Here is a 19,989-nt window from a genome sequence, read left to right as displayed (position 1 = left end):
AGTCTTTTTTTTCTTTCTGTAGTTCTGCTGTGTTATTTTGAGAAATCCTCCTCATGTGCAGGAGGAGCCAGCAGATCATGCCAGCCATTTGGCCTGGGCACTGCTGAGAAACCCTCAGGCTGAGTCTCCATCAGCTGGGGGCCAAATGTAATGTTTGTATTTATGTGTGGAGGAGCACTGAAGGCAAAAGTTTTAAGACAGAACCTTTGAGGTGAATACAGCTTTTTTTACTGAGACAGTACCATCCCCCCATGCTTCTCTTGTGTTATCAGAAAGCTCAGAAAAGTAGCCTGCATTATTATGGAAGCTACTAAAGGAAGGGAAAGCTGGATCTGACATGAAAAAATTCAAAACTTTTAGGTAGTTATCAAAAGTCCAGATTCCCTGGTGAAATGGAGCATAGTGGCCTAAATGAGAACTGCAATGTAAGAACCTGTGTGACTTTAAGTTCCTATTCAAAATTACCCATTCCATTATGTCAGGCATAACCCAGAAAGGAGAAGGCAGAAGTTTGATGTATACCAGGTGATGGGAAATGATCCCTGGATTTGTAGAGTACACTGCAGCCTTAGGCATTCCTGCCACAGACTGTTAGTGAGGAAGGATGCCCAGAGTCTCTGTTTTTGTCTTTCCCTGCTACAGGTCATAATATACTCCCAGTTCTCCTAGTGAAACTGAGGTCTGCAATAGAAAAAGCCCACACATCACAAACTGTGATGGAGAAGAGAACAGGAGCATAACTCTGTGTGGAGAGAGCTGTCTAATAGCAGGTTGGTTGTCAGAGAAATTACCAGCTAATCCCAACTAGTGGAACTTATTCAGTGCTCCAAAGGTAGGCAAAATGTTTAAAGATTCCTGCCAACCTGAGCTCTTCTGCACCCAGTTCAGCTGTGTTTCTAGCCACTGCTGATTTCCACAGATTCAGAGAAAGATGAGTGCTCTTGTTCTTCTTAAAACAAAGGTATGGACCACCAGGTCTACCATACCAACAAGTAACAGCAGCTGGACTTCCTTACAGGGGTGGCAGCAGAGGTGACAACCCAATAGAGACATCTCAGCCTTTGGTCCTTCGTGACAGAGGTGTCCTGGTTCTTCCCAGGGCTCTTCCAAGCTCTGCTCTGTACAACCATGCAGGGTCTCCCACCCTGTTTGATGATCATGCCTTGGACCTCCTAACTTTGAACCTAACTTTACACTTGGCTGATACCAGCAACTCAAATAATACTGCACTTTACTAGATGTTTACCTCCATGAGCAGATATCTTTACCTGTCTTTGCACTTTCCTTTCACCAGGCTATGCAGGCTGAGGTCCTCTAATATCTATCATGCTGTTTCTTGCTTTCCTTGATTTTTTTTAATGAGCTATTTGAGGATGACAAAATGCCATGTAATGTTACAACTATTTGACTACAAAATAGCAATTAAGAACAAAAATTTTTGTCTGAAATAAAACTGGAGTGGTGCTTACACACATTTACCTGTATGCAGATGGAAACACTGAGTATATTTTCACCTGTTCCTGACCAATGTTCTTTGAACTCTTTAGAAATACATTTGCAAAAAAATTACAAAATTTTAATGTTTATGACTGAGGGGTTTTGACCAGAGGTGTTTTCTTGAGTTTATTGTTGATGTTTTCTTATAATTGAAAGGTTTTCCTGAATTTTCTGCAGTGTATTTAGCCAGTTCATGTTTTTCTCTTAAAGGAAATATTCATATTCTCTTGAAGAAGATACTGACTTGGGCACAAAACTTTAAACTGTTTATGAGCTTTTAAATTTTGAGTGCATGCTATCATGTATGTTTATACTTATATCTAATTGTTGTAGTAAATTTTCACTTTAGGTGGATAAAACCAATGTCATTCATCTACTTTAAAGGAATTGTATTGTTTGGTTTCAGCTGAGATAAAATACATACATCAAGTACAGAGCTATGTGAGACCTCAAATGTGTAATCCATGGCTTGCAAAGTCTGAATAAACAGCTCATACTCTCTGTAGCAGGTTGGGGAGTCAGTGCTCAGTCCTTGTCAATAGTGCATACATATGGATGTATTCCCTTTGGAGCAATCTCAGTTCTTGAGAGATTCAATGAATTTTCATCTGAAATTTAATGAAATTATAAATGATGAGATATCCTTAATGAGACACTGCCTGATTTTTCTGATGGGAAAATATTTTAGAATGAAGAAATTGTTGGCTGCAGTATATGAATACACCCCCACCCCTAGATGTGGAAACATATCTCTACATACAGTGATCTATTATAATCTCATGTGAGATTTGCAAATCACATTATAGAGGTTAAGCAAAACTTTTCCTGCCATTAGGGAAATTTTTTTATAAATTGTGGAAAGGTAGGTAGTTGTATTAGGCAGAAACCTGGGTAAAACTGTGTAATGCTCAAAAGAAACAAGATGGATTTAACAGCTGCACTGTCCTCAAAATCCATATGTCTTATACCAGTATTTATTGCATGGTTTACTGAAGCAAATGTGTAAGACTACAGGAGTATAAATTCAGCTTCATATTCTCTTATGAGTGGATGGAAAAAACTGCAACACAGCTCATCATCTAATCCTAAGCTTTAAAGTATTTTTGAGTGAGAATGTTAAAGTCAGAAATGTCAAAGGTCATGTAAGAACTAATGTGTTAACCACAGATTTAAATATTTGTCTGAGTTTTCCCACCAGTGACATTATTTTCTTTTTTTTTTTTCTTTTTTTTTTTTTTTTTACAGTCTGGATTATCCTGATGGCATTATTACAAATGGAGTACTAGTGGTAAAGTATATATTTATTATGATCTTTCTTGTGTCTGAATAACAAGTGTTCATGCTTCTAACTCTGGAAACATTGAGCTGTGTCCCAAACCCAGTACTGCTACCTACTTTCTTCCATAAATGATAGGCTCAGAACTATCAGGATTTAATGAAGAAAGTGTTACAATGCTCATAAAAATAGTTCCATATGTTAATAAACTCATTATTTTGAATAGGGCTCATCTTCTTTGCTTAATTGTCTCCCCAAGTTAAAGCAGCTCATGAGTTGTTCCTCTTTATTTCAGTTTTGGAAAGAAATACCATATCATTATTGTCCTTGTGTTATCTGAAAGCCTAGTAATAGATAATAATTGTCTTGCTCATTGATCAACCAGAGGGGTTGGTTGGGAACAGCATGAATCACTTGCAATGACATTTCTACTTCTCTCAATCATCATTCATCCTCTCTTGCTGCAGGCACGTGAGGTTTCCTGTTTGGAGGTTAGAGTGGATACAGGGAAGCTGAAGCAGCAATCCACAAGTGAGGTTATTGCTTCATTAACCTATTGTTCTTGTGTTGTGATTCAGCCATTATACCAGATGTTGAAAAAAATTAATAATCTGTTGTGCACATTGCTCTATCTGTGTCATATAATACTTAGTTTTGCCATGCCCCACCTTGCAGAAAGATTGTATCTGTCAAAATTCAAGTCCATCAAGTGCTTAGTTAATTTTAAACTGATGCAAAAATAAAGCCACATATACTAGACTGAGAAACTTGGAAAAATGAGGTTAGTTCTCTTTGTTTATTGTTTGTTCAAAAGAATTTTTTTCTGAGTGGGATCTTTAAAAATGATCTTATAACTAATATGTAGAAATCTTATCCCTTGTGTGTGATTTGGGTTTGAGTATGTACAAAGTTTGTGCATATTTAGGGTTCTGAAGGAGACTTTTTTTTTGTTCCCTAAAAATAATAAACCTAAGTTTAAATGCAAAGTTGCATCAAAGGTGTCTTCACAAATGGCAGCGAAGCCCTCTGCTACCACAGAATCACCCAAAGAGTACTTTGTCTATAAAATATAGCTCTAAAAATACATCAGGATTCTTCACTAGCTTTCAAGTTGATTTAAATGACCAGCAGCTTGTGTAATGAACAGTAGCTCCTGGGGCAAATCTCAAAACCTCATGACTGGTTTGAGTCAATTCATGAATGGAAAATGGACTTCTATGAAGAAAATGGTAGCAATGACTGAGTTGCATTTCAGGAAGTTTCAGACTGAGATGTAACATGGGAAGGAAAGGTTAGTGACCTAAAATTAAATGTCTCTTGGCCCTGATCTTGCAGGAGAACAGCACATGATCTCTCTGTAAACATAAAGGCTTTTCTGTACAAGCAACACAGCCTGCAGGTTGTTTCAGTTTTGATGACGTGGGGGCACATGCCAAATAGTCTGATTGAGTTTTGGGTTTATGGAATTATTTGTTAGTCTTAATCTTATACAATGTGTACTGTGAACCAGAACAGACTGACATAAAATAAATTACTTTTGTGCAACATGAATAATCCAAAATGCCTTTAAAATGACACTCCTCTAAATACAAATCTTGGTTTAATTTATTCATGGAAAGCACCTAACAAATAGCAAGCTATAGTATTTTAAAAATCTGTGAATTCTGTACATTGATTATTTATATAGATTCACCAAGATATTTTGGATCAGTTTTCAGCCTGTTTTTTTGCCACGTGAAGTCTACTTAGTCATTGTGGTGTAAGAAAAATTCAACAAAAAGTGAAGGTTAGGTTTTTTAATTAGTTAAGTGTGTTTGCTTGTCATACTTAAAATGCTGCTTGTTCCTTGCCTCTCTGTTTAGACCCAGAGCTTACATTTACAGTGAAAGGATCACATGAAGGAAGCCAGAAGATTTTGCTGGACTCTGGCCCCAGCCTTCATATAATCATATTCCACTGCATCATAAATGACCAGACAAGACTGGATATCATATTACCAGAAGAGGTAAGTTCTCCTTCTGTCTCTTATTATTATTCAAATTAAATTAGAACAAGAAATTAATAGAACTAGTGAACTGAACTAGTATTCTGAGTGGAGAAGTTCTAGAGATGATAAAGCTTTCATGTGCTCATGCCCAATAGCTTTTTTACATTTTTTCAGCTGACTGGTGGAAATGAAACAGAGAAATCTGGGGTCCTTTCTTTCCCCCTGAATTCACTCCCTTTGCAGAAAGAAATAATACTAGAGGAGGTGAGTGCTGTGGACGTTTTGAAATATGTATTTTAAAATGTGCTTAATATTGTCCCACTAGAAATAAAGTTACCAAGTAAACAAAATCACTATATAAAATTGTACAGTAATTTATTAGAAATGTCAATAAAGGAAGAACATGTTAACAATAATTTTAATAACACAACAGTCATTACAAACCTGCATCATACAGTTAGAATTAAGTGGTTTCAAGGAACAAAAAATGACTGTAAAATGCACATCCATTCAAAACCACGTTTTTTTTTTTTAATATACTAGCTAAGAAATGAAAAAACACCCATCCAGATTATGAGCTTTATTCAGATTTTAGTTTGTCTAAATATTGATATTGGGGGTGCTTTTGTGTGTATTTTTTTTTTTTTAATATTTTGACAAGGTAACTTTTCTCATTCTTGTTGCCCCTTCTAAATGTGCAAACTGGGAAGTGGTGTAAACATGCAAGCTTGTGGCACGCTACCTGCCCCAAACACACAGGCTTATTAGAAAAGAGAAAATTTGATTCCAGGGCAGGGAGTGAGGCTTTGGTCAATTGTATAAAAATAATGTCCTTAGCCATGTGATTTATTATTTGAGAACCATCTCTCTTAGTCTGAGCATTGCCCGAGCTTGAAGGAAAGAAATGTTTTAAAATTTGGTCGTAATTACCTTTACCTTTCTCATTTTGCAGGATAATTCCTTTCACTTGTGCTTGACAGCGAGAAAATGGTAAGATAGCCTCTTTTAGTCCTGTCTCCCAGGACTGCTGTAAACTAGTTATGTAGGCTTTTTCTGTGACAGGGGCAGAGAACACACGTACTGCGTGAGCGCTGTGTGCTGTGCTCACGTGGTGCCTGAGGTAAGTGCAAGTCTGCTGCACCTGCAGCATTGGGCAGGTCTGCAGGAGTCTGTGAGCCTTCATTCACAGGAAATTACTTGGCTTTGTGCCTGTTGTTCTCACACATGAATAAAACTGTAATAGTCACAGATTATTTTATTCCCCATTTATGGCAATTGGCAGATCTGCACAAGGACTGAAATAGCCTCTATCAGTCTTTAACTTTGCCAAATCACCAAAACAAACATAGGGTAACCTGGCTTCTGCTCCTTCTGCTTCACTGAGCAGAATGGGAACTGAGACTTGACCAGCTGCACCTCTGCCAACCCACTTGCAGGGACAGTATTGCACCAGTAACAGGTAAAACTGAAGACAGTGACATTTTATGGTGGAGCTGAAAACTTCCTGTGGTTCACAGCACCCTCACTATGGGATGATATACAGAAGGAAAGCGAGGTGGATTTTACAGCACAAGGAAACTTTGTGTAAATGGAGAGCCACCTGTACAACCTCAGCCCATAACAAAATGCACTGACCTGTACATTTAACAGACGCACATATAGAAAGAGAGCAAGAAAAATGTTAATCTACTGCTAAAAGAGTTGGGTTTTTTGTAAGGTAAATCATTTGACCTTATTCTGTTTTCAAAATTACACTGTGTGATAAATCAAATTTGCTGGAGAAGAAAGGTTAGTAGCAAAAATCTTCAAAATATTCATATTTGTGAAATATTGCTGAAAATTATTTTCAGGACAGTGTTTGCAGCCACCAGAGGGTGATGTGATCCAGAAGATTTGGTCAATATTTAGTGTTATCCTCAGTAATGAGTGTATTTACGTTGCTGTACGCACATAACATTAGCTGCAATTTGATTGGTGGGTTTTTTTTTAATTTTTTTTTTGAGTTTTCTTTTGCTTGTGCTTCACATTTCTCAAAGGACAAAATTTCATGCATCTGCACATGTGAAAAAAAAGTGATGGATATTCTTGTATATTGCAGGACAAAGCTTGTGAATACTTACCTAAGAATATGTTCAGGACACAGGTGAAAGACTGGAATTCCCAAGAGACTGAGCAGGGGATGATGCTTGCCCTGCAGTTCAGGCTTCATCACATAACTCATTAGAACCCTCACTTTAAATGCTGTTAGTGCATTGTCAAAACCTGAGAAGCAGTGATAGTGCCATCACTTGAATTTTCCAGGGTGTCATAGTGATAATCAGCAATGGGTACAGAAAAAAATACTATGGAAATTACTCCTTTTGGTGATCTTTCCCTGACTTGTGTGTCTTGTTTTTTTGTCCGTGTTCACAAGAGATCTAAAGTACCTTGGAAACGCCTCTTCATCCACACTGCTATTTCTTGCTGGCAGTAAAAATGGGGTGTCTGTTTTTCTTTCCTTTATCACTATGCAGACTTGGAAATAACTTGTTTTACAGATTTTTTTTTTTAATTACCTGCCCTACAGATCTTGAAATCAGGTATAAATGATGTGTGCATTGATTTGTCCCATTGTCTGTTCCAGCTCAGGAGATCTGGATGTGCGCTTGGGGTTTAGCCTGTGCATGGAGGAACAGAACTTCCTGCGGAAAAGGAAGAAATATGTTGCTGCTGCTCTGAAAAAGATTCTTAATTTGGAAGAGGATCTGAAAGAGCATGAGGCAAGCCAATATAGTCCCTGGTAGCAATTGCTCTCAAGGGAACAGGGCCTGGCTTACAAATTCAAACGACAAATAAAATTCCAGCATAATTAGTCCTGCTGGCGTGGGCCAGGCGGGGTCACCTAGGGCAAGGCATGAGCAAGAGAAGCTGTTAATGGGGGGGAGGCAGGATGATGTCTTTATGAAGCCAAAAACTTCTCAACAGCTTCTCAAACAGTCCATTCCTGTTTATTCTGGATGTTGCACATGGGTCTCAGGAGAAAAATTTATAGTGGGCAGACATGGAACAGCAGGGCAATGCTGCCTGCAAAACAGAGGGCTTTAGCACAGAGACAAGGTGGTGGCCATGGCACGTGTGTAAAGGCTGCTGAGAAAGAAAGAAAAATTTTCACAAATGTCTGAATAAAAATTCTTGGGGTGCTTTCTGCAGCAAAATAGCTCTATTGTTGGGAAAAATGAGGGATAAAATAAGACTATCAATCTGGCAAAGAAGAGTGGATCTTAGAGCATCACTGAGTTGTAGATGAAATAGCTGTTTGTATGTTTAGCTGTATCACTCTAGACTCTGTTCCTGCCTCTGTAACTGAATCATAAGCTTTGGAACTGCTGATGCCTAACTGCTTGCTGACATTCAGAAAAGTACAAACATACCAACAACAAGAACACTCTTAAGTGATAGTTAAAAAAATGAGTGCTGAGGAAAATAGGATTCAAAAATATTAATTTGGATTTCAGAGCAGAGAATACAGGAAACAAAGTTTTCAACAAAGCCGAAAAGAACATTTTAAACTATTTTTGCAACCTGTCTGAGAGAGCTGTCCTCACACATAGAAAACTGTTTTCTGAAAGGTCTAATTACTGTGGCTCTCCTATTCATGTGTTTAACTTCAGAAATATGGGAAAATATCCCCTCTACTTTATTAACTGACTTACATTTGAACTGAAAAAAAATCATTAGTATTTTAACTTACTCAAAAATAGGTTAGGAAATGTAAGCCCCAGAAGAGAATTTTTGGAGTTTATTCTGACTTTGGCTAAGATTATAAGATTTTTCCTCATTATTATTTTATAAAATTTCCTAGATTTGGGATCTTAAAACAGTACGAAGAACATCTGTTTTCTCATTTTTCTGAGCTTTTGTTTTTTTCATAGAGGAGGAGAATGGTTTCCTTCATGCCCTATTCATTGACTTTGGAACACAGATTCCTTTATGAAATTAGAAGCTAATACTTGAAAGGTATAAATAGACATTTTCCATGGGGCGTGTAAGCATCCACACTCTGGTTGCTAACGGAAGCAGAGGGTGTACTAGATCAGGAAAAGATAAGGAGAAGAATAGTCTGTCTCTTCAATTCCACTTGGATCATGGAGGGGGAAACCCTATCAATGACTGTGCTTCAGGACATAAAGTAATTAATGGCCTGGGGCCAGGAAGACTTTGGCTATTGTGTGGTCTGGCTGATTACAGGTTGCTGTGCATTCCTGTGTGACACTGGTCATTGTTAGAGGCAGAATCATGGATCCCTAACCTGCTCCAGTGTGGTAAATCCTGTATTTTTTCTGTGACAGCTTCTAATAATATACTTTGAGAAAAATTCCAGGGTGATGAGGTTGATTTCCAGTTGTATGTTAAGTAAACACCTTCCCACCCCATCCGAGAGGGTAAGACATAAGCCTTCCTTCTCACAGCAGTCAGGTGGTGGCAAACAAGCCTTCTGCAACAATCACATCCTTTCCATCCCAAGCAGCATCCCTGCTTGTATCAATGCCTGTGACCTGTTATCTGATTTCTGTTTGTGTCCAACTCATGCACAGCTTTTGCTCCTTCTGCCTTGCTGTGTTGACCAGGTGCCTGTGGTGGCCATCACGACAACCGGGGGAGGAACGAGGTCACTCACAGCGATGTATGGCAGCCTGCTGGGCCTCCAGAAACTCAACCTCCTGGACTGCATTTCCTACATCGGGGGTTTATCGGGTACCACATGGTGAGAGTGACCCGAACAAGCTTCATGTGTTCTCTACTCATTACTATTAGCTTATATGGCACTTAACAAAGCAAAAGCATTTCTATTCTGCCCAAAATCTACTCTCTGTCCACCTGGAGCAAAGAAACAAAACATACTGAGTAAGAGATTAATCACCACACTCATCAACTGCTTATGTCAGCACACTGACTCAGTCTATGCCTGATATGCATCTTCACCTAAATGCTCTATTCCCTTTTCATATTGTATCAGTTATACCTTAGACTAAATACAATGAATTTGTCTTTAGACTGGAAATTGAAGAAAGATGGGAAGAAGAATTTATGCCTGCCATTTGCTGGTTATTCTCACTTCCATTTTGGATTTACAGTGCATCTCCCTCTGGTAAAAGATGTATTTGGGGCTAGAGGAATTCATATTGTCACAAAAGGCCAACAAATGATATTAAGTTACTGACCTTGGAGAGACTGCAGATACAGTGGCTTGTTGTGAAGTGCTCTCTTCTCCCAGTGGGCATAGAGCAGATGATGTCATACTGAAAATAACTGAAGTATTTGAAGTGCTCTCTTCTCCCAGTGGGCATAGAGCAGATGATGTCATACTGAAAATAACTGAAGTATTTAATCAAGTAGGTTCTAGGTACCTCCACTCCTCTACACCTGTTTGGAAGTGGAGAATTTTTTTCACTGAGTTGTGGTTCACTTTATGTAAGTCCAAACTTCAATGGTAGGTCTTTCTTTCAAGTTCTCTGTATCTATGTGGAAATCTGAATGTACCTGTCTGTGTTATGATTTCAAGGGGACAAGTAAGAATGGTCATATGAGGACATGCCCAAAACTGCCCAGTTTTCTTGCTGGCATAAGCCATTATATGGGAAAAAATGCAGGACCAGAGCAGAGTAGTAGTGACTGCTCCCTAGAATACTCCCTACCTTCCAAGAAATAGATTTGATGAATACTTTTGGAATCTTTGAATTTTATAGCCTTGGGTCTTGGTTTCTTTTCTCCCTTGAATTTCAAGGTAATTTTTGAGCCCATTTTATCACATCCAAACCAGGAAAGCTTGGAGGCTTTGTTTGCTCCTGAAATGAGAGTGTTTTAAGTGTGAACCCCATAAGAATTAAGAAACAGGCAAATAGGTTGCACATCTGTTTTCTGAAAACAAACCACAGCATTGGCCTCTTTCATTATTTTCTACTAACATTTCTTCAGGACCATGGCAAACTTATATGAAGATGCTAATTGGTCACAAAAATATCTGGAGGATGCAATCAAGGAAGCTCGCAAGCAAGTAACCAAATCTAAGATCTGCTGTTTTTCTTTGGATTGTCTGAAGTACTATTACAATGACCTGATGGAGAGGACTAAAGAAGGACATAACACTTCTTTCATAGACCTTTGGGGTCTTGTCATTGAATCCATGCTACATGATAAGGTATTGCTCCTTTCTTCCACATAACTGCTACAGTAGAGAAAAAAATAGCTACAATAGAGGAGGAAATAAATTCTGGTTGCCATTCACTGATACTGATGCAAATAATTAGTTTAGCAGTTGATTAAATATTATTTATTCGGATCCATTATTAAAACACTACTCTAGATTTAAAGAGAGGTTGACCTGGAACTGAAGGAGCCGTGTCATACCAGTTAAAGGTATTCTTTCTCCTTAAGGAGAGAAGCATCTGGAGAAAAAATATTTTGAATTGTAAATGAATCATTTTGGACATGAAATATTCTGACTAGAAGAGGCACTTAAAAATTTGAATTAATTTGCTTCTCTAACATAAATGAAGATTTGCATTTATAAAGTGACCTGCATGTGGAAGTGGTTCACATAGTGAGAAAGACAATTTTCTAAATATGATATCAAGTTTTAAGAAATTTTGTTAATTTAAAAATAGTGTATCCTAAACAGTTTCCTCCTGGTTTAAGTTTGTACAATGATGTTTTAAATTGTTATGTGCAATAGAATATATTCTTGAATATGTATATATTTGCAAAGTACCTTAAAATGTGATCAATTCTTTGCTGAGACCCAGCCAAGGAAAGAACTTTAGCTTCCACTTAGCTGCATGATTTTTCCTGGAACTGTGGGGGTTTTTTGTTGTTGGTTTTTTTCAGGTTTTTTGTTTGTTTGTTTGTTTGTTTGTTTCTGGCTGAATCTACAGTCAACTTCTCTGCATATCTCAAAATCTGAGAACCCATATGGGGTGGAGCTGCTTCTTATGGGATGCTTGCCAAGTCTGGAATATCCCATGGCAGATATTTTGGAACAATCCAGTTACCTGGGAATGGAAAGGAGAACTTGGATAAGGCTGGATAGGGCTGATAATTCACATGATATTATTTGAAGTGCAAGTTGTTTTTCACCTCATTCCATTAACCCTTTTTATTCAAAACCAGAAAGACGAGCACAGACTCTCGGACCAGCGTCAGGCAGTGGATAACGGCCAGAACCCACTGCCCATCTATGTGGCCATCAACCTCAAGTCCAACTACAGTGCCCAGGCATTCAGAGGTAATGGTTATGATTTAGATTTCTTAACGAATTTATAACTTAAATGCTCTAAACAAAGATGATATTGATATAAACAGCTTTATCAATGCAACAGTCTTTTCATTCTAATTGCAAATAAAACCCCCAATAAGTCATTAAATTTTCAGATAATAGTGACCAAAACTAAAAAAACAAACCAAAACAAAACCTAGGAAAAAAATTCCAAATGTGTTTTGTGTTTAGAATTTGAGTTCTTTATTTTGCTAAAAGTGGAAACATAGTTATTCCGCAGAAGATGTCAAAGTCACAACTTATCCTGTCATAAAAGCGTTGGAATTAAACAAATTCTTATATGGTTCCATGTGGTCTTATTTTGAGCAATTAAAGAAAAAAAAAATTCTGGGTCCAATGTCAGGAAAATCACTATTTCCTCTACTACTAATTTTCACAGTATTTGTTTAACATGATCAACTTAGTACATGACACCAAGTGGACGCTAAGCACTCTGTCACTAGTGCCCTAAAGGAAACAAGTTATGTATGAGCAACACATACTTTGGGGTAAGATTAAGTCTGTTAAGGGAATGCCTGTGGTTTCATTCAGACCAGGGCTTTTTTGCTGGAGGTTGCTCTTTCACAGCCTGGAACTGTCCTGCCACAGTGTGGAAGGACCTCATGGTATCAGTACTGCTGGCAATACAGATACAGCCATGGCTGGTGAACGGCATGCTATGAACCAGCCAGTGTCTTTTTCATTGGGTTTGCTTCCTGGAACTCTTCTGTTTGGTATCATCTAACATGTTGTCTAACATGTTGCTTTCTCATGGTCTGGCTGCTGTTGCCATAGAGTGGCTGGAGTTCACTCCTTATGAAGTTGGTCTGCTGAAATACGGAGCATCTATTCGCGCAGAACACTTTGGAAGTCAATTCTTTATGGGAAGGATGGTGAAGAAGCTCTCAGAGACTCGGATCTGCTATATGCAAGGTGACTGCTGCCTTGGGGAAAGGTGGTCTGCTGGAGAGACAGCTGGTATGGGCCAGCACATGATCTGTGGTGGACACCACTGAGAAGACACTGGCAGACAGGTTGAGCAGGTGTGAGTTTACACTAGCAAGGATGTACTCATGAAGTATGCCCACAAAGGCATCTGTACAGACAGAAAGGAAGTATCCAATGGGAAGAACTGAAGGTATGTATCAATTAAGATTCTTCTGAGGCCACTCCATCAATCAGCTTCTATTCCTCTTTCACATTATAGGCATGTGGAGCAGTATATTTTCCATAGATGTGATGTATGTCTGGAATTTGGCTGCTGATTCAGAAGATTTCTGGTGCAGATGGACCAGAGACAGAGTAAAAGATATAGGTGAGACTCTAAGGTTTTTTGCCCCACTGGTATATATTGTTTATGTTTTGAGAAGATGTCTAATGCATAAAGAAATGCTGTCAAAGTCAGAGAGTAAAAGATGAGGAAAGAAAAGCAGGGATGTCAACTAAGAATTTTTTTTCTACCTGATCAAAAACTAAATTGGGCTTCTTTGGAAAGGCTGTGTAAAACTGTACCTTTTCCTGAAGGTCATACAGACACAAAACCAGTATCTATCAGACATATAAAAATAATTTTGTATCAAAATCACATCTTGAGATTGTTAAATTAGGATATAGTCCTCCTTGGCCAGTAATAACATGGGTAGAGAAAATGGCTCTTGGAGAGAGCTGATTTCTCTTCTGAACTACCCTCGAGGAAAGCTTGCTCTTGCTTTTAATTGCACAGGGAACCTGTAGTGACTGGTCTCCTAACTTACTTGATGCTGACCCGGGGTGACACTGACATGAATTCTGAAAGTGTCCTATTGACAGGTCTCCTGTACATTTTGGGACTGCTCTGTACCCTCCACCACATGCTACAGTAGAGGTGGGCATCATTTGAGGAAGCTTAGAGTGGAAGGTGATCCTTACTGCCTGGCAGCCTGCTGCCTGCAGGTAGCTGGTCATTTAATTCACTGTCTAATGCTGCATTTTATTTGATGGCATAGACCTTAAGGGCTTATAACTATGTTTGATTAACTTTGGAGTGGGGGATGATGACAACTGTCGTTATTAATCACTCCATTAGTCACAATATTGGTCATTTCAGAAAACTATCCTACATTTACAATTTCTTCTTTTCATCTTGCAGCAGAAGAGCCCTTTCTGTCTGTGAATCCCTATGAAGTAGACACGTGTCTATTCACTCCCTCGAGTGTCTTCTCCTCCACTCTGCGAGATGTCTTAACAGGACGTCCAACCATTGCACAGTATCCCAATTTTATCAGAGGCTTCCAGCTGCATAACAAGTACCTGGAGAGTGAAGGATTTTCTACCTGGAAAGGCACAGTAAACCAGCATGTTTTTCAGCAATATTCTAAGAAGGTTTAATTTTCAGAATTCACTTAGGATTTCCAACAGAGAGGAAGAGATGAGACTGACTTCTGAATTGCCACTTCTCCCTTTACAAATGGAAAATATGAAAGCCAGATTTGAATAACATTTCAGTTTTGGTGGGGGGTGTTGAAGAGTGAAATTTTATCTGGCTGTTTGGGGACTATGTTCCTGTGGATAAAGCAAGCTCAGCCTAAGGCAGGAGGAGAGATCTCCCCTCTAGGGCTAAAGCAGCATGAGGTGCTCAGGAAGGGGGAAGGAAAAAGCGGTAGCATGTCACTTGCTCCTGAAAATAAGCACAGCAAGAGTAAGGATAAAATTCTTCATTCTTTATTCTTTACCTTCCTTCAGAGGAGAAATCAGTTCTTGTGTTTTCTTTGTTGTAATGAGAAATAATTACGTTTCAGACACAGTGATAGACTCCTTCCCAAATAAACTGATGGAAACAGCAGACAATGAGCTCTCCCTGGTTGATACTGGCTTTTTCATTAATACCAGCTACCCACCTCTCTTGAGGTCGAAGAGAGAGGTCGATGTCATCCTCCATTTGAATTACAGCGGAGGGTCCCAAACACTGGTAAGAAAAGCCATGGTATCTAGATCTTTTCCCTTTTGATCTTTTGGTCTCTACCACTTGTCAGGTAAAACACCTAACTTTTCAGTACTGGAATGTGAAATTATTATTATTATTATTATTATTATTATTATTATTATTATTATTATTATTATTATTATCTCATCATCATCATCATCATCATCATCATCATCATCATCATTAGGCAATTGATTTCTCAGTAACTAAGAAGGATATTGGAAGATGATGATGGGTATAGGCATTTCAAAATCATCAAGGTCTTCACTGCAGTGGATCCAATAGTTTTAAAAACTGATGGATTATATTCTGGATTATATTATAAACTGATGGAGTAGTCTGAAACTCTGCTTGTTTATCCTTGTACTGAACTAATTACAAAGGCAATGGAAAGTCCTGAAAACAGACTTTAACAGACTAAATGGAAAAACCTGTCTTGGCCTTTATATCTCATACCTCTCCTATGGAAATGTAGGGCTAATGCCAGATTTATTAGTTATTTAAAATAGTATGTTAGTGTTGCATATATAATGATAATAATACAAAAATAAACATAGGTTTATAGTAAAGATAGCTGTTATTGGGGTTTTTTTAATGAGGTCACAAGATATGTTGGTGTGTTTATTAATAGGGAGTCATTGTCAAGGAACACAAATTATGTAGAGGACAGACTGGGAAAGTGGTAAATAATGAAGAAGACAATGATGCAGAGTAGTCTGGACTGATGCATTCCCTCTCCATTCTTGTAGTTTCTTTGCCTTCCTCTCTGAACCTCTTTCAATGGAATCATAAAATCAGACCTGTGGGTTTTGGATTAATTTTCAAGTTCAGAGAAAGTGACTGTTTCCTTCTTTTGCCTAAAGCAATGTGGAAAATAAGATAAGCTGCAATGTCTGGGGTGGTTATGATTGTCTCCATCTGAAATTTAATGTCTTGACAGAGGGAGATTCAAACCTTGGGATATTAGCTGCTGCAGTTTAAAATATCCAGGTTTCTCTACCAGTTTTGATTTTTTGGAATAATTTTATATATATATTTTTCTTTTCATCCAGCCTCTGGATCAGATTGCAAAGTACTTTTCGGAGCAAGAAATTCCATTTCCCAAAATTGAGATAAGTGAGGAAGACAGGGAAAACTTGAAGGAGTGCTATGTGTTTGAAGAAGCTGACAGTCCACAAGCTCCAACAGTGCTTTTCTTTCCCCTAGTAAATGATACCTTCAAGAAATATAAAGCTCCTGGTGAGTCATCTGTGATAGCAATTTTATTAAATGTTTTCCTAGTGAATTATTTCAATTTCATATCTAATGTATCTGTCACTGTCATCTCTGACCTTTCCAATGCCAGCATGGGTCTCATCACTGAAAAAAATTACTGCTCTGTCTCAGGACATCTGAACTATATGAACTCCAGAATCTTTCTTAAAGCACCTGAGATTATTAAAGAACAGGCACTTATTTCACAAAAGCTACTAGAGGTTATATGAAAGCAAAAATTCTGATACTTCGACACCTTGAGGGGTAGATTCTCAACACAAGATGTTTTACTCTATAGACATGGACTTGTCATGCACTGCTGCTTGCAAACAAAGACAAGGAAAAACCTTCTGCTGGTTTTGGTGTGAAACCCATTAATTCAAGATTTTTTCACATATTTAAAAGTTGTCTCCTAGACTGAGGTTTGAGTGGGCGGAGATCTTTGGTGTTAATTGAATTATGAGTGCATTATTCAATTATTAATTGAATTATGCACTCATAATTCAATTAATTTAATTAATTGAATTATGAGTGCAATTATTTCTCCTGAACTTTCAGGGAGGTGGCTGTTATTTTATCTAGTACAAGAGTATCTGGTTTTCTTCTTGCTTGTGCTTTTCTTGTTGGGTGAAAAAGACTTGTGTTGTCCCAGCAGTGGTTTAGCATTGCTGCTGCATATTTGGACAGAGGCTTGATCCACATGCTGAAGAATATAGTGCTACTAGCACAGTATTTTTACTTGCCTCTGGCAAATTATATCTTTCCTTCCAAGTCTCCCTTTTCTACCTGTAATAATGTAAATACTGATAGGAGCCACATACTGCAACAAAACCTTACTGGTGCATCTCTTGTGGTTTGTCCCCTTAGGTGTGGAAAGGAGTCCTGAAGAGATGGCTGAAGGCAAAGTTGATGTCTCCAGCATCCTCTCCCCCTTTACAACAAGAGAGGTGTGTTTCAGTGAAGAGAATTTTGACAAACTGGTGAAACTGACAGATTACAACGTCCTGAACAACGAGAAGTTGATTATTCAGGCCTTGCGCTTGGCAGTGGCACGGAGGAAGCAGAGGAATTATTAGCCACCACACGCTATCTTCAGTCTTTCATGTGGTATTTCTTGGGTTGTCTATGGCTTGCTGAGGTCGAGATGTTTGATTCTTATCAGGGATACTTGCAGTGGAAATCACATCATCCTAAGGACATTCTGGACTCCACCCTATTTGCATGGGTCTTCAGACAAACACATTGGAATTTACCAATGGTTTAATCCAAAACAAACTTCAAAGAAATAAATTTGTTCTTAGTTTTGTTACCAAGTTTCTTTACTAATTGTTATATATATTCAATATAAATTATTATAATGTTGTGGAAGATAATGATGAATTATGTGGCACATTAAAATTTGTATCAAAATAGTATTTATATGGTGTGTTTGCTGTGTGGCAGAACAACAATCCCTTGAACTGGAATTTTTTTGGTAAATAACTAATTCATTGTGCTGGTCTTGCTTATTTAATTCTTGAAGTTTGTCATCTCTGATTTGATTTTCTTTCCACTATGAGATTTTTACTTAACTGTCTTCACAAGTCTTTGAAAATAAGTTTCTGAAGTTAGTATCAGTGTTGTTAAAATTTATACACTTTTCACCATCAATAAAAAATTGCCCCTGAATTAGATCATCTTTGTCTCAGGAGATCCAACATGTCTTCTCTGAGCTGCTGTTCCCAGAAACACTTACATTCAGCCTAAGCAGTAGATGTGTGGCCCAGCTTTCCTTCACTTTTCTCTTGGAGTTTCTGCTGGCTGTCCTGTCTCACTCATCTTTACCTGCCTTTACTGTTCCTGAAGGATGACCTTGTGACTTCTCCCAGTGTTTCATAAGATGGGAAGTGGCTCCTAGCTGTTTGTGCAGAATAGGGCAATACAAGAGGCCCTTTACAGACATACTTTTCACACCTGTTCACCACTTATAGGAAAAGGTCTTTGCAGGGATTATTCTGAGATACTGGTTTCTCATTATCAAAAATCCTAGAGGTCTTCTGGGGGACGGTAGATGCCAAAGACTCCTCTCACAACTCTCTAACAGGCAGATCACAAGCTCAGTCTTTCACAACATCAGCCTTGCACTGTGGAGCTGTGATTCATGAAGAGATTAGTCACAGGAGCTCAGAAAATTGTTTTGGATTATCTTCCTTTTGTTAATAAAAGATTTCCACTGTTGCAAGGAAATTCAGATGGTCAGCAGGGCAGAGTTAGCATTGAGATCAGGATAGTCTTGACTATCATCAGAAATGACAATTTTTTGGTATGGAATGAAGGTAAAGGATTATTTGATTTATTCCTAAAAAAAATAACCAGCTGATGGGGCATCTAGGAGCATTTTGGGTGGAGGAGGGGAAGAAGAGGGCACTGGCTTTCACTTATGAGCATGTTCATTGTGTTCATATACCTGAAACTCTTGAAAGAGCACAGTGTAACCCTGCTTTCAGGTACAATATTGTATGTTTAAATCTAGATTATTGTCCCTCCATGTGTGAGGCAGCTGTAGTTGTGGTTCTGCTTCCATACACTAGAATAGCTAGTTCATGGGATGCTTCTCGATCCTTTCTAGAGATATCTCTGTGTTTACTGTGTTTATCCTAGACCTTTTTGCTGGAAATGGAACAAAGTAGGAGGGAGGATGTTGCAGTCTGTTTTACAGGGGAAACTTGCTCAACAATAGGATGGGAAAAAGCCAGGTAAGTGCAATATGCAGACTGAGACTGATTAATGCTGTTTTTCTTTGTGTCCTGCTGGCTGACACGAAACCTGCCTTTCCCTCTCTGAGGGCTCCTACTACTCTCAAGCTCTTCAGTTTCCCCAGTGTTTCAATATTGACTTTTTGAAATAGAGTACCAATAGTGATTGCTTTATATATATATATAAATAATTTTTAATTTTAAGATATTCAGGATGACTGATAAAAACATACAGACTTGTAACTAAGTTTTGCCACCTCTCAAGGAATATTTTCCTTTTGGGTTAACTTCCTTTTACTGCTGCTTCTGTGATCTGTTAGTTACCCATCCTTAATGTGTTCAAAATTTGTCTGGGGGACATTTGTTGGATCTAGTTCTTAGGTCAGAATGTCTTAAAGTGCCAAATATTTTAGGAAATTAAATTATATCATGTCATTGAAGTTACCTTTATCAATGGGTTCTCAATTCATTGCAAAGTGAAATGAGATCATTTTGAAACTGATTGGTCTGTTAATTTTTACAATAGTAAGGATGATTTAAAAAAGACAAAACCAAAACCCAAACTCCCATTTTTTTACTTCTTGTGTACTAATTTTTTCTACTCCCTCAATAAGGCAGGGACCCCCTCACATGCTGTGTAGTGTCCTGGGCAGTGAAGTCTTATAAATGTGAAGACATAAAGAGTATGTGAGAACATGAGGAGTAATTAACATTCATTTCAACATTTATTTCATCCTCCCAAATATATCCTCTTAGAGGTCGCTCACTGAAACATCTTAATTCAGGTGCACAAAGTAACAAAATTTCTGAGAAAGTAAGTGAGCTTTTAAAGCTTTTTCTTAAACTTAAAGGGAAACTCTTTCACAGGTTCCACAGGTGATTTGGGAACTCTTTCATGCAATGTTTGTCACTGCCATATCTGCTTGGCTGAAAGATGATTTACTGCCTGAACAGAGCAAAACGGAAGGTAAGATGGAGATGACAAAA

General features: G+C 38.1%; 2 protein-coding genes across 3 annotated transcripts in view; one reads left to right on the top strand and one right to left on the bottom strand.

Moving 5' to 3' along the window:
• The window catches only part of LOC103826647 (cytosolic phospholipase A2 epsilon-like), a 32,947-nt gene extending 15,265 nt beyond the window's left edge, over positions 1-17,682 (top strand). For both annotated transcript variants that reach the window (XM_009102050.4, XM_018907634.3), the window contains 15 exons: positions 2,743-2,785; positions 3,241-3,304; positions 4,636-4,778; positions 4,935-5,024; positions 5,713-5,750; positions 7,384-7,519; positions 9,368-9,504; positions 10,716-10,938; positions 11,907-12,021; positions 12,847-12,984; positions 13,259-13,366; positions 14,180-14,371; positions 14,829-14,998; positions 16,066-16,252; positions 17,135-17,682. In XM_009102050.4, coding sequence (XP_009100298.1) covers positions 2,743-2,785; positions 3,241-3,304; positions 4,636-4,778; positions 4,935-5,024; positions 5,713-5,750; positions 7,384-7,519; positions 9,368-9,504; positions 10,716-10,938; positions 11,907-12,021; positions 12,847-12,984; positions 13,259-13,366; positions 14,180-14,371; positions 14,829-14,998; positions 16,066-16,252; positions 17,135-17,343 — 1,993 coding nt within the window. In that variant the 3' untranslated portion in view covers positions 17,344-17,682. The remainder of the gene's footprint in view (positions 1-2,742; positions 2,786-3,240; positions 3,305-4,635; positions 4,779-4,934; positions 5,025-5,712; positions 5,751-7,383; positions 7,520-9,367; positions 9,505-10,715; positions 10,939-11,906; positions 12,022-12,846; positions 12,985-13,258; positions 13,367-14,179; positions 14,372-14,828; positions 14,999-16,065; positions 16,253-17,134) is intronic.
• MAPKBP1 (mitogen-activated protein kinase binding protein 1) overlaps positions 1-19,989 on the bottom strand; it is a 529,170-nt gene that overhangs the window by 46,866 nt on the left and 462,315 nt on the right. The gene's annotated exons all lie outside the window — the stretch shown is intronic.

The sequence above is a fragment of the Serinus canaria genome, chromosome 5, assembly GCF_022539315.1.
Source record: "Serinus canaria isolate serCan28SL12 chromosome 5, serCan2020, whole genome shotgun sequence".
NCBI lineage: Eukaryota > Metazoa > Chordata > Aves > Passeriformes > Fringillidae > Serinus > Serinus canaria.
Note: the sequence above shows the minus strand (reverse complement) of the source record. Positions and strands in the feature narration are given on the sequence as shown.